The sequence below is a fragment of the Myotis daubentonii genome, chromosome 2 (assembly GCF_963259705.1).
Source record: "Myotis daubentonii chromosome 2, mMyoDau2.1, whole genome shotgun sequence".
NCBI classification, from domain to species: Eukaryota; Metazoa; Chordata; class Mammalia; order Chiroptera; family Vespertilionidae; genus Myotis; species Myotis daubentonii.
Window position 1 is genome coordinate 106611389 of NC_081841.1, and position 14787 is coordinate 106626175.

Here is a 14787-nt window from a genome sequence, read left to right on the forward strand (position 1 = left end):
TTCTATCTCTTCTGCCACCTCCACTGCCATGCCTGGAACTGCTGCAGTAACTCATTCTATTAAGCATGTGTGTGTATATTCTCCTAACTGCCTTTATTAACACACCCCTTTGGTCCCGCCTACACATTAATACTAGATTAACCTCTACAAACACCATTTTTATGGATGGATTTCCCATTGAAAAAATATGTAGGGACCTCCCATTTTCTAAAGAAGAAAATTGAAATTTTTCAAACTGGTATTAAATACCTTCTATAATTTTGGTCCAACTTAAAATTTTCAACATTTTTTCCCTCCACTCAGGTATACCAAAGTTCCTTCACCAGACAGATTCTTTCAGTTCACTAAAAATTTTCATTAAATTCATTATTATAATTATTATCAACAAATAATTATTTTGCAACTTCATTACCAGGAGCTTTCCTGCCTTGTGTCTGCTTAGTTTCTTTCTTGACTTTCATCTCAAATTTCTACCCTTTCTAAAAGAGGCCCAGGTAAAATCCTACCTTCATTTCTCCTTAACTCCCAACTGCCCTCTCCCTCTAGTGATGTGTCCCTCCTGAGAACTCCTGGTTTCAGTGTGCACTATTGATATGCTGGTGTGTTTACTCTTTTCTGTATCTGTATATTGATATAGTATACTATACCAAATTGGGATTACATCAATTAAATTATTTTCCATTCTTTTTTCACTTAATATATCATGAACATTTTTATGTCAATAAATACTTTTGGAATGTGATTTTCATGACTTCATAGATAATCTACATCAAATTCCACATTGTATTAAGACATTTACATACAGTTGGACATACAGGTTTTCTCCTTTTTTTCCCCTTTTTTAAAGGTATTTTTATTGATTTCAGAGAGAAAGGGAGAGGGAGAGAGAGATAGAAACAAATCAACGATGAAAAAGAATCATTGATTGGCTGCCTCCTGCACACCCCCTACTGGGGATTGAGCCCATAACCCAGCATGTACCCTTGACTGAAATCAAACCTGGGACCCTTCAGTCTGCAGGCTGACACTCTATGCACTGAGCCAAATCAGCTAGGGCCCTTTTTTTTTTTCTTTAATAAGCAATGCTACCTGAACATTCTTGCTCATCTCACATTATGTCCTTGAGATAAATTCCTAAGAGTGGGCTTATTGAGGTTAGTTTGTACTAGGTTCTTGATAATTATTTCCAAATTATCTTCCAGATACATTTTGCCAATTATTTTTTTCAATCAGCATTGTATAACATATCCATTTTATCTACTGCCTCATCAGCACTAGAGTTTATAATTTGCTTATACTCTCTGTTAATTAGGTCATTAAAACTTACCTTATTACAGTTTTATATATACTTGTTATAAGGCCTTTATCAGATATGTTTGGAAAATATTTTCTCCCCATCTATGACCTGTCTTTTGATCACTTTCTTAACAATATCTTCCTAAAAGTAGAAGCTTTTAAGTTTGAGACTTCCAATATAGCAGATTCCATGGACTTTGCTTTTGGTATCATACCAAAGAAATCCTTGCCTAACCGAAAGTCACAAAGACTTTCTCCTATGTTTTCTTCCAGAAGATTTAGAGTTTTAAGTTTTATACTTGGGTCTATGATCCACTTTAAGTTAATTTTTGTATATAATATGAGATATAGATAGAGGTTCATTTTTTGTGATAATTAATAAAAGAACAGGACTCTTAATTGATAGTGTGTTGTTTAAAGAAGAGGAGAGCCTTAGATGGTTGGAAGGATTAATTTCCTCGCGGCTGTAGAGCTCATGGTGGCTTTCTTCAAGGCCCTCAGGAGAGTGGAGAGCAACTCTGCATAGAGGTTTCTATATAAATTGTAATCACAGAGACTGCAAGATAGTGTGAGAGGGAGAGAATGAAAGGAGAGCAAGTGGACGTACAGGGAGTGTATATTTGTGGGTGAGGGACAGCTATACTCCAAGGGACTGTTGGAGACTGCTGGACTGGGTTCTCCTGACCAGGTAGCCTCCACTGCTGCTGAAATCTCTCCCGGAGCAACCAGCTCTACCGGGAGACTGTGCCATCTTGAAGGGGAGAGTGGCTTTTATCGGAAACCTATACATCCCGGAATCTATAACAACACTGCAAACCCAGAAACACTGGATCTCTAGCAGTGTAAATAAGCAGACTTGGAGGAGCTCTCCACCTTCTCAAGGAAAGGTCAGATTTCACCTAGGAAAAGGTGAGGTCTGCAATCCAGGCAGGAGAGAGAAATGTGCGAATGAGATCTAGAGGTTCGGAGAAGTCTGCGCCCCACAAAACCCGCGACCCTTGGGGCTAGCCTGACCTGCAAATGTGGAAGGGGATCCGCAGGGCTGCTGTCAAAAGGGAACTCTAAAAATCGACCCATAGCGGGACTGGGCACAAAAAAGTACCATGAAATTTTACCAGTAAACCGGCTGCTTAGTACCAGGGGAAAAAAGCGTGCAGTCCCAGAGGGTAAAAGTCACAAGTTCGAGCACTTACTCTGGCTCTTTTTTTTCTTTTTAAATCCTTGCTTTTGATTACCAAGCCCAGTACATAGGATCACCCAATTGGGGACACTCTAAGAGACTGCAGGAGAAAGTTGTTTCTGTGGAACCTGGGGATCGGAGCGGGGAGTAACTATCAGAGAACCAGCTCAGGGGCAGTCCATTCTCCCAAACCAGTATTAAGTGCGACAGGAAAAACAAAAACTAAATACTGGCTAGAGAGGACTTATACAGCCACAGAGGTCAATCCAGAAACACTGCCACCCAGGGGTTGACTCACAAATTGACCCTTGTGTAAACACAAATAAAGGTAGTCTGAGAAAGAAAGAAATATGGCTTGCTTGAAAATCAGGACTGTGGCTTACAATACAGAGGAGCAGTGGAATGCAGGGAACTTCATACTGTCCTGACTACCTACAGGAAACAGGCATGACAAGCAGAACAGTAGAGGAAGTGAATGACTTTCACTACTCTGCATTCTTATTTTTTCATCTTTTACTTAAGAAACTGTTTTTTTTCTTTTTTCCTCATTTGATTTTACCTTTTTAATTATTATATTTTTATTTTTAATCTGTATTACTACTACTATTTTACCTTTTTTATTAAAAAAATGTACATTTTGTTTTCTCTTTATTTTATTTTGGAATTAGTGTTCTACATTCTATTTTCATTTTTCCTTTAGCATCATTTTACTCTAGCCCATCTTTGTCTTTATGCCAACACTCTTCCTCTCTTTTCCCATTTTGTTGTTCTGTTTCTCTTACCCTATTCCTGCTTTAGATTTTACCTATTCCTTCTTTTTACCCCCTGTTAAAAAAATCACCCTACTTACATATCTAATTTCCAATCCCCTGCTCTAAGTCCATACACATCTCTCTCTTCTCTTTCTTCACTGTCTAAATTTTTTTCTTTTTTCTCTCTTACCTTTTTTTTTTTTTGCTGTTGTTGTTATTGTGTTCTTGTTTTATTTTTTTTTTTGTTTTTGTTATAGGTTTTTGTGTTTTATTTTGTTTTGTTTTGCTTGCTTTCTCTCGTCCTATTGTTGTTTGTTCGATTGTTGACTAGATTGGTGGTTTTGTGTGTGCTTGTTTGTGAGATTGTTTCTCTTTCTGTTTTTGTTTTTGTTTCCATTTATTTTTTCTGTCTGTTTTTCCTTTCCTCCCTTGTTATTAGTTGTTGTTTGTAGTTTGCATTCATCTCTGGGTGTTTGTTGTTTACATTTTTGGGGATTAGTGGTTGTTCTATTGGAGTATTCTCCCCATATAAATAGTTCCCTCCCTTCTTTTTTACTTGCTTTCTTTTCTCTCTTACTTTTTTTTCCTTTTCTCAATATCATTTTTGCAATCCTCTTTTTTTCTTATCCATAATTCTCTTTTCTCTGGTGGTCATTTTTATTTGGGGTTATTAGTATTGTGAATACATTTGTGTTCAATGCCTTGTGTGTTGTGCCTTGTTGTGTTCTATTTAGTGCCTTTAAAACAATGCAGGAGAGAGAGAGAGCTACATAACCAGAAACCTGGAGAAGAGAGATCATGGGGAGACATAGAAACAGCCCATATATGAAAGAAAAGGAGGCATCACCAGAAAAGGAAGTAAATGACATACAGGCAAGAAATATGTCAGAGAAGAATTCAGAGAAATGGTCATAAGGTGGCTGAAAAGAATGGAAGACAAATTCAACAATATGTGTAAGAACCAAGAGGAAATGAGGAAGAACCAAGAAGAAATGAAAAATGACATTGCTGCTATAAGTAACTCAATAGAAAGCATCAACAGTAGACTAGAAGAAGTAGAGGACTGCATCAGTGAGCTAACAGACAAGATAGGAAAAAATACCCAAGCAGAGCAGCATCTAGAAAAACAAAAACAAGTATAGGAGGAGAGCCTAAGGGAGTGATGGTGAACCTTTTGAGCTCGACGTGTCAGCATTTTGAGAAACCTTAACTTAACCATACCAGACCTGAGGCCCTGAACCTAACTGTCTCCTATACCTGGGCTCCTGAGCATTAAAGAGAAAAAACCAACATGATATAGAAAAATGTTAGTTACATGCAAACAAGTGGTTAGAATAAGATGGAACTTGGAGACATTGTAGAAAATAGGTCTAGGCAAAGTACCGAAAATTAGGTACAGCGGTATAGCGGCAGATTCAGAAATTACTGAAAAATCGGTACAGCAGTCTGGTAGGGTTAACTCTGGTGCCGTGTCACATATAGAAATTTTTTGATATTTGCAACCATAGTAAAACAAAGATTTATATTTTTGATATTTATTTTATACTAGGGGCCCGGTGCATGAAATTAGTGCACTGGGTGTGTGTGTGGGGGGGAGTGTCCTTTAGGCCCAGTCTGCCCCCTCTCACATACTGGGAGCCCTCAGGCATTGACCCCCATCACCCTCCAATCGCAGGATTGGCCCCTTGCCCAGGCCTGACGCCTCAGACAGAGGTGTCAGGCCTGGGCAGGGGACCCTCATTTCCCCCCATCACTGGTTCTGCCCCCAGCCCAGGCCTGATGCCTCTGGCCCAGGCGTCAGGCCTGGGCAGGGGACCCCCAGACCCCTCCGATTGCTGGCTCTGCCCCTTGCCCAGGCCTGATGCCTCAGCCAGAGGTGTAGACCCCCATCACCCTCCGATCGCCTGATCGGCCCCTTGCCCAGGCCTAACACCTCTGCCAGAGGTGTCAGGCTTAGACAGGGGACCCCCATCTCCCCCCGATCACTGGCTCTGGCCCCTGCCCAGGCTTGAGGCCTCTGGCCCAGGAATCATGCCTGGGCAGGGGACCCCCATCTCCCTCTGATCGCTTGTTCCACCCCCCGCCCAAGCCTGACACCTCTGACCCAGGCTTCAGGCCTGGGCAAGGGGACCATCATATCCCCCCAATCCCTGGCTCAGCCCCCTGCCCAGGCCTGATGCCTCGGCCAGAGGAGTTGACCCTCATCACCCTCCGATCACCAATCACCGGATCGGCCCCTTGACCAGGCCTGAGGCCTCTGGCAGAGGTGTCAGGCCTGGGCAGGGGACCCCCAGCTCCCCGCGATCTCCCGCTCCGCCCCTGCCCAGGCCTAACGCCTCTGGCCTAGGCGTCTAAACCGGGCAGCGTGGACCCGCAGCTGCAGCGGCCCCGCGATCGTGGGCTTCGCTTTAGGCCCAGGCAAGGGACCCCTAGCTCCTGGGACTGCCAGCTTCGACCATGCCCAGCTCCCATCGCTGGCTCCACCCCTACTTCCTGCTATCACTGGCCAGGGCAGAAAAGGAACCTGATTCTCCGATCATGGCTGGGGGGCAGGGCAAAGGCGGCCCCAGGGCCGCCTTTGCCCTGCCCTCCAGCTCTTAGCTCCCCCCTGGGTTTCCGATCACTGTCAGTGGCAGGGAGCTTCTTCCTGCTTTCCCTTTTGCCTCCCTGCATTGTGCCTACATATGCAAATTAGCCGCCATCTTGTTGGCAGTTAACTGCCAATCTTAGTTGGCAGTTAATTTGCATATAGCCCTGATTAGCCAATGAAAAGAGTAGCTCGTACGCCAATTACCATTTTTCTCTTTTATTAGTGTTGATATTTAAATGCCATTTAACAAAGAAAAATCAACCAAAAAAATGAGTTCACGTGTCACCTCTGACACGCATGTCATAGGTTCACCATCACTGGCCTAAGGGAACTTTGGGACAACACAAAACGAAACGACATCCGTATAATAGGGGTGCCAGAAGGAGAGGAAACTGAACAAGGAATAGAAAACCTGTTTGAAGAAATAATGACAGAAATCTTCCCTGCTATTGGGAAGAAAAAACTCACACAAATCCAAGAAGCTCACAGAGTCCCAAACAAAATGAACCAGAAAAGACCAATGCCAAGGCACATTATAAATAAATTGGCAAACACCAAAGACAAAGTAAGAATCTTAAAAGCAGCAAGAGAGAGACAGAAAGTTACCTACAAAGGATCCCCCATCAGACTAACATCAGGCCAGAAGGGAATGGAATGAAATATACAAAGCCATGCAAAGGAAGGGTCTGAATCCAAGAATACTGTAACTAGCAAGTCTATCAATCAAAATTGAGGGTGAAATCAGAAGCTGCACAGACAAAAAAGGACTAAGGGAGTTTATTGCCACCAAACCAGCAATGCAAGAAATGCTAAAGGGTCTGCTATAAAAAGAAGAAATAGGAAGCAAAGAAGGAACACAGATGTAAAGAACAAAAATGGCGACAAAGAAGTACCTATCAATAATAACTTTAAATTTAAATGGATTAAATGCCCCAATAAAAAGACATAGGGTAGCTGAGTGGATAAGAAAACATGATAGACATATCTGCTGTCTACAGGAAACCCACCTCAGAAAAAAGCACTCATACAGACTGATGGTGAAGGGATAGAAAAAGGTTTCTCAGACGAATAGAAATGAAAGAAAGGCTGGGATAACAATACTTATATATGACAAATTAGATTTCAAAGTGAAGGACATAACAAGAGATAAGGAAGGCCACTTCATAATACTAAAGGGACCAATCCAACAAGAAGAAATGACTCTGGTAAATATATATGCACCCAATACAGGAGCACCCAACTACACAAAAAAAACTTCTGGAGGATATCAAGGGAGAGATTGACAACAATACCGTCATAGTAGGGGACTTTAATACCCCACTATCACCATTGGACAAATCCTCTAAACAAAAACTCAGCAAAGAAACATCAATCCTAAAAGACTCACTAGATCAGATGGAATTAATTGACATCTTCAGAACATTTCACCCCAAAGCCACAGAATATACATTCTTCTCAAGTGCATATGGGTCATTTTCAAAGATAGACCACATATTGGGACACAGGCAAAGTCTCTTCAAATTCAAGAAGATAGAAATCATATCAAGCATCTTCTCAGATCACATGGCATAAAACTAGAAATCAACTACAATAAAAACAATAAAAAAATAATCAAACACCTGGAGGCTAAATAACATGCTATTAAACAATGACTAGATTACCAGAGAGATCAAAGAAGAAATAAAAAGCATTATGACAACAAACGACATTGAAAATAAAACAACCCAAAATCTATGGCACACAGTGAAAGCAGACTTGAGAAGGAAGTTCATAGCTCTACAAGCCTACCACAAAAAACAAGAAACTGGTAATAAATTACCTAACCCTACAACTCAAAGAGTTAGAAAGAGAGCAACAAGAAAAGCCCAGTGTAAGCAGAAGGATGAAATAATAAAGATCAGAGCAGAGATAAACGAAACAGAGACCAAAAAATCAATACAAAAGATCAACAAAACCATGAGCTTGTTCTTTGAAAAAATAAACAAGATTTGTGAACTTCTAGCCAGGCTCACCAAGAAGGAACGAGAGAGGACCCAAATAAACAAAATCAGAAATGAAAGAGGTGAAATAACAACCAATCCCACAGAAATACAAACGATTGTGAAAAAATTTTACAAACCACTCTACTCCAACAAAGTGGGCAACCTAGACGAAATTGACATATTTTTAGAAAAATACAAGCTCCCAAAACTCAACCAAGAAGAATCAAAAAACCTAAATAGGCTGATAAATACCGAAGAAATTCAAACAGTGATCAAAAAATCTTCCAGAAAACAAAAGCCCTGCTCTGGATGGCTTTATAGGGGAGTTCTATCAAGCATCCAAAGAAAAACCAAAGCCTATCCTTCCACTTACTATTCCAAAAATTTCAGGAGGAAGGCACACTTCCAAGCTCTTTCTATGAAGCCAGCATTACCCTAATTCCAAAACCAGATAAAGAAATGACAAAAAAAGAGAACTACATTCTATATCTCTCCCTTGATATCCTCCAGAAGTTTTTTTTAATGTATTTTGGTGCTCCTGTATTGGGTGCATATATGTTTACCAGAATCATTTCTTCTTCTTCGAATGCTCCCTTTATTATTATGAAGTGGCCTTCCTTATCTCTTGTTATGTCCTTCACTTTGTTGAACATAGATGCTAAAATCCTCAACAAAATTCTAGCAAATTGGATTCGGCAATACAATAGAAAGATCATAACACCATGACCAAGTGGGGTTTATTCCAGGAATGCAAGGCTGGTACAATATCCGCAAATCAATAAATGTAATACATCACATAAACAAACAGAGACAAAAATCACATAATCATATCAATCGATGCAGAAAAACCATTTGACAAAATCCAACACCCTTTCTTGATAAAAACTCTCAGCAAAGTGGGAATAGAGGGATCATACCTCAACATAATAAAAGCCCTATATGACAAACCTACAGCCAACATCATAATCAATGGATAAAAACTAAAACCATTTCCCCTAAAAACAAAAACAAGACAAGGATGCCCACTTTCACCACTCCTGTTTGACATAGTACTCGAAGTACTAGCCATAGCAATCAGACAAGTAGAAGAAATAAAAGGCATCCATATTCGAAAAGAAGAAGTAAAACTATCCTTATTTGTAGATGACATGATACTGTACATAGAAAACCCCAAAGACTCCGTCAAAAAACTACTAGACCTAATAAATGAATTTGGCAATGTAGCAGGATACAAAATTAATGCCCAGAAATCTATGGCCTTTTTATACACCAATAATGAACTCACAGAAAGAGAAATAAAAAAAAATTTCCCATTTACCATTGGACAGAAAAAAACTAAGATACCTAGGAGTAAACTTAACCAAGGACATAAAAGACCTGTACTCGGAAAACTACGTGACATGGAAAAAAGAGATAGAGGAAGACATAAACAAATGGAAGAACATCCCTTGTTCATGGATTGTTAGAATCAACATCATTAAAATGTCCATACTACCTAAAGCAATCTAGAGATTCAATGCAATACCTATTAAAATACCAACGGCATATTTCAAAGATCTAGAATAAACTCTCCAAAAATTCATCTGGAATAAACGAAGACCCTGAATAGCCACAGCTGTCCTGAGAAAGAACAAAGTTGGAGGGATCACAATACCAGACTTCAAACTATATTACCAAGGCAGTTTTGTTCTCAAAACTGCCTGGTACTGGCACAAGAACAGACATATAGATTAATGGAATAGAATAGAGGACCCAGAAATTGACTGAAGCCATTATACTCAATTAATATTTGACAAAGGAGGCAAGAGCATACAATGGAGTCAAAACAGCCTCTTTAATAAATGGTGCTGGAAAATTTGGTCAGATACATGCTAAAAAGTGAAACTAGATCACCAACTTACACCATACACAAACACAAACTCAAAATGGCTAGAGACCTTAAATGTAAGATGGGAAACTATAAAAATCCTACAAGACTCCATAGGCAGTAAAATTTCAGACATATGTCGTAGGAATATCTTTACAGACACAGATCCTAGGGCAAGAGAGACTAAGGAAAAAGTAAACAAAGGGGACTAAATCAAAAGAAAAAGCTTCTGCACAGCAAAAGAAGCCATCAACAATACAAGACAACCCACTGGGTGGGAAAACTTATTTGCCAATGTTTTCTCCAATAAGGGTTTAATCTCCAACATTTACAGAGAACTCATACAACTTAACAAAAGGAAGATAAACAACCCAATCAAAAAAATGGGCAAAGGACCTAAGTAGATACTTTCCAAAGAGGACATTCAGAAAGCCAAGAGACAGAAAACATGCTCAAAGTCACTAATCATCAGAGAGATTCAAACCAAAGCAACAATGGGCTACCATCTCACACATGTCAGAATGGCTATCATCAACAATTCAACAAATGACAAGTACTGGAGAGGATGCGGAGGAAAAAGGAGCCCTTATTCACTGCTGGGGAGAATGCAGACTGGTGTAGCCATTGTGGAAAACAGTACGGTGTTTCCTCAAAAATTAAAAAATGGAACTGCCATTTGACCTAGTAATACCACTTCTAGGAATATATTCCTAGAAAACAGAAGCACCAATCAGAAAGGATATATGCACCCCTGTGTTCATAGCAACACAATTTACAATAGCTAATATTTGGAAACAGCCTAAATGCACATCAGCAGATAAGTGGATTAGAAAAACATGGTACATCTACACAATGGAATGCTACGCTGCTATAAAAAAGAAGGAATTCTTACCATTTGCAGCAGCATGGATGGAACTAGAGAGCATTATGCTAAGTGAAATAAGCCAGGCAGTGAAAGAAAAATACCACATGATCTCACTCACTTATGGATAATAAAGAACATTTTAACTTAATGAACAAAAAGATAGATACAGAGGCAGAGAACCATCGAACCGACTGTCAACTTATAGCAGGAAGGCTGGGGAGTGTTGGGGAGGGGTAAGAGATCAATGGAAGGACTTATATGCATGCTTATAAGCATAACCAATGGATACAAGACACTGGGGTGGTGGAGTAAGGGCATGTGCTGGGGGATAGGGGAGGCCGGGGGAAGGTCAATGGGGAAAAAAAGGAGACATATGTGCTACTATTTGTAATACTTTAAACAAGAAAATAAAATTTAAAATAAATAAAGAAGAGGGGATAAGTTTGCCTTTAATGTAATACAGGTAAATCATTGCTACTGATTTGTATCTGGAGTCTAATTTGGGGCATATATCAGATTTAGTGAATGAATGATTATTGGCAGAAAACCACACATTTTATTACCACTTAGGTTATTTTTTAGGGGAAATAGGTTTGCTTATTTCACCTAAACTATTCATGTAATTGCATTAATTAATATCTTACCTAATAATAGACAAACATGAAAATTGACCATACCTTCGCTACACCCACCAGCCAATAGGATGAGTATGCAAATTAAACAAACAAAGATGGCAGTTAATTTGCATATGCAGGTGCCCAGCAGCGATCAGAGCCTGCAATCAGAGCTGAGAGGTCCCCTGCCCAGGCCTAACACCTTGAGGAGTTAGTCCTAGGCAGGGGTGCAGCCAGCGATGGTGGGGAGCAGGGGTGGAGTCAGTGATCATGGGGAGCTGGGGGTCCCTTGCCCAGGCCTAACGCCTCAGTCAGAGGCATTAGGCCTGGGCAGGGGCGGAGGTGGTGATGGCGGGGAGCAGGGGCAGAGCCAGAGATGAGGGGGAGCTGGAGGTCCCCTGCCCAGGCCTAACGCCTTGGTTAAAGGCATTAGGCCTGGACAGGGGCGGAGCCAGCGATGGAAGGGAGCTGGCGATTGCGGGAGCTGGGGGTCCCCTGCCCAGGCCTAATGCCTCAGCCACATGCATTAGGCCTGCGCAGGGGCAGAGCTGGCGATGGCAGGGAGCAGAGCAGGAGCCAGCAATGACAGGGAGCAAGAGCAGAGCCAGCATTCATGGGTAGCAGAGGTGGAGCTGGTGATAATGGGGAGCTGGAGGTCCCCTGCCCAGTCCTAAGGACTTGGCCACAGGCATTAGGCCTGGGCAGGGATGGAGCCGGCGATCATGGAGAGCTGGGAGTCCCCTGCCCAGGCCTAATGACTCGGCCAGAAGCATTAGGCCTGGGCAGGGGCCAAGCTGGCAATTGGTGTGAACCACAGAGGAAACACCTTTTCTGACTGCTCATTGACTAAGCTCCCTGTATGCCACTGTAATATTCTTAGTAACTTGGGTAATAAGAATCCAGTAAGGTGATCTAGGGTTTTTCACCACACTCCTGGAGAAAAAAAGGAAGGTTCACTGCTGGAGGGCTAAGAAATGTCATATCCTGCCCTAGCTGGTTTTGCTCAGTGGATAATGCCTCGGCCTGCCCACGGCAGGGTCTGGGTTCAATTCTGACTAAGGGCATGTACCTAGGTTGCAGGATCCTCCCTGACCTGGGAACAGGTCAGGGCTCGTGCAGGAGGCAACCAAAGTGTTCCTCTCACTTTGATGTTTCTCTCTGTCTTTCCCTTTTTCTTCCACATTCTCTAAAAATCAATGGAAACATATCCTCAGGAGAGGATTAAAAAAAATAATAAAGAAATGTCATATCCTATGAAAGACACATCTTGAAAATGCCTAAAGAAAGCTGTCATTTTTTTCATGGTGAAGGGACTGGAGTCCATATTGATGAAAACACCTTGGTGGCTGTGGTGATTGGCAGTGGCTGCAACAGCAGGGTAATGGGGCTGGTGCCTTCCCCTGATCAGCCCGGATGCCTCCCACAAAGGGAGGCCAGACTGTGGCTTAGGCCCGCTCCCCAAAGGGAGCAGGGAGCAGGCCTAAGCCATCAGTAGGACATCCCTGATGGCTCCCAGTATGTGATAGGGGGCAGTCTGGGCTGAGGGACCCCGCCTCTCCAGTGCACAAATTTTTGTGCACCTGGCCTCTAGTATCCTATATAATAAGAGGATAATATGCAAATCAACCAAATGGAATGACCGGTTGCTATGAAGCGCAATGACCACCAGGGGGCAGATGCTCAATGCAAGACCTGCCCCCTGGTGGTCAGCCAGAAGCTGGGCTGATGCTGGTGAGCGCAGCGGCGGAGGCAGGACCCCCTGCCTCCCACAGTACACAAATGTCGTGCACTGGGCCTCTAGTTTATTTATAGAACAGTATTTTTGAGGACCTAAGAAGGACAGGGCACTGTCCTTATTAAAGGAAGGACTGTGATAAATAAGAACACTTTCTTGTGACTGTGTCTTGGATTTATTTGTGAAATAAAAAGTTTTTCAGTAATTGACAGTGCCACCAAAGCATTTAATCCAGCAATTTGCAACCAGTGTGCTATAAGGATTTTTAAAACATACAATACCTGACTATTTGGTCAGGGGCAGTGACCTCTTTTCCCTTAGATTGTCAAATAAAAAAATAACAATAGCCAACAGAACAATAGCCATCCGATGTGAATGAATCAAAATTATACCTATTTTTTTGTCAGATCAGCAAAAAAAATATTTTTGGTTGTGCTGGAGAATTTTAATAATTAGTTCATGTGTGCCCTGAGATGAAAAAGTTTGAAAATTGCTTCTTTAATCACCTGCTTTTCTCTATAGGTCATTAGCTCAATGAGCTCTCTTTCTGAGTACTGCCTGCCTTCCATTCTGCGCACATTGTTTGACTGGTATAAAAGGCAAAATGACATTGAGGATGAGTCACACGAATACAGACCAAGAACAAGCAATAAATCAAAAAGGTACATTTCTTTTGCATAAGGATTTTGAGAATTATGGTTTCTTTTTATTTATTTTTCTTTTCTTTTTTCTTCCTCCCTCCCTCCTTTCCTTCCTTCTTTCTTTCATTTTGTTTAAGAAATGTAAATCAAAATGAGAGTTAAGAGGCATCTAGGTATCCCTGCCTCTTCGCACAGATACCTAGCAGGTGCAGGAGCTCCTTATTTGGCAGGTGGCACATTTGGGAAACTAGTCACTGGCAGCTGTCATAGGTTGAAAATTCGTACAGGGCCTTATTTCAACATTGGTGGAGCAAGGTGTAAGGGGCCAAGGTTACCCTCATACCTTTTCTGTGCCCTCTCGCTTCCAGTCTACACCTGAAAGCACAAGGGCTGCTGCTTGCCCTGCACGACACTGCCTGGATGTTTTAGTTCTTCTTAGTAACCTTGAATGCCCAGTGTACTGTGAAAAGATGCTGGGTTGGACATTAGCCATAGTCGTGGAGCTGCCACTAATTAGCCATGTGACTTTGGGCAACTAACCACCTCTCTGTATCTCAGCCATGAGCAAAGTGGGGAAGTCAGATTATAGCATCTCTAACTTCTGTTCCATCAAAGAATTTTGTTTATTTGTTATGTGCATTTGGAAAGTAGAACTTGCTGCTGCATGAGCACTTTGGCAGCCACAAAACTTGAAATTCTCATACTGTCCAATGAATATACATTTCTCCAAATTTTAGGTAAATAAATGTAATTTCATATGTTTTAAATCAACCTCCTTTAATACATTTATCTTTTTTTATTCTTTGTTGATTAAAGTATGACATATGTCTCCTTTTTCCCCCATTGACCTCTCCCTGGCCACTCCCACCCCCCCACCCCACCCCCAGCACATGCCCTCACCCCTCTACTGTCTGTGTCCATTGGTTATGCTTATATGCATGTATACAAGTCTTTTGGTTGATCTCTTACCCCACCCATTCCCACCCTCTCCTGCCTTCCCTCTGAGTTTTGATGGTCTGTTCGATGTTTCTGTCTCTGGATCTATTTCTGTTCATCAGTTTTTGTTGTTTATTATATTCCACAAATGAGTGAAAGCATGTGATATTTATCTTTCGCTGACTGGCTTATTTTCACTTGGATTAATGCTCTCTATGTCCATCCATGCTGTTGAAAATGGTAAGATTTCCTTCTTTTTCACAGCAGCATAGAATTCCACTGTGTAGATGAACCACAGGGTTTTAATCCACTCATCTGCTGATGGGCAC

General features: G+C 41.5%; 1 protein-coding gene across 12 annotated transcripts in view; it reads left to right on the forward strand.

Moving 5' to 3' along the window:
- The window catches only part of FRY (FRY microtubule binding protein), a 608287-nt gene that overhangs the window by 305918 nt on the left and 287582 nt on the right, over positions 1 to 14787 (forward strand). For all 12 annotated transcript variants that reach the window (XM_059684112.1, XM_059684113.1, XM_059684114.1 and 9 more), the window contains one exon: positions 13404 to 13543. In XM_059684112.1, coding sequence (XP_059540095.1) covers positions 13404 to 13543 — 140 coding nt within the window. The remainder of the gene's footprint in view (positions 1 to 13403; positions 13544 to 14787) is intronic.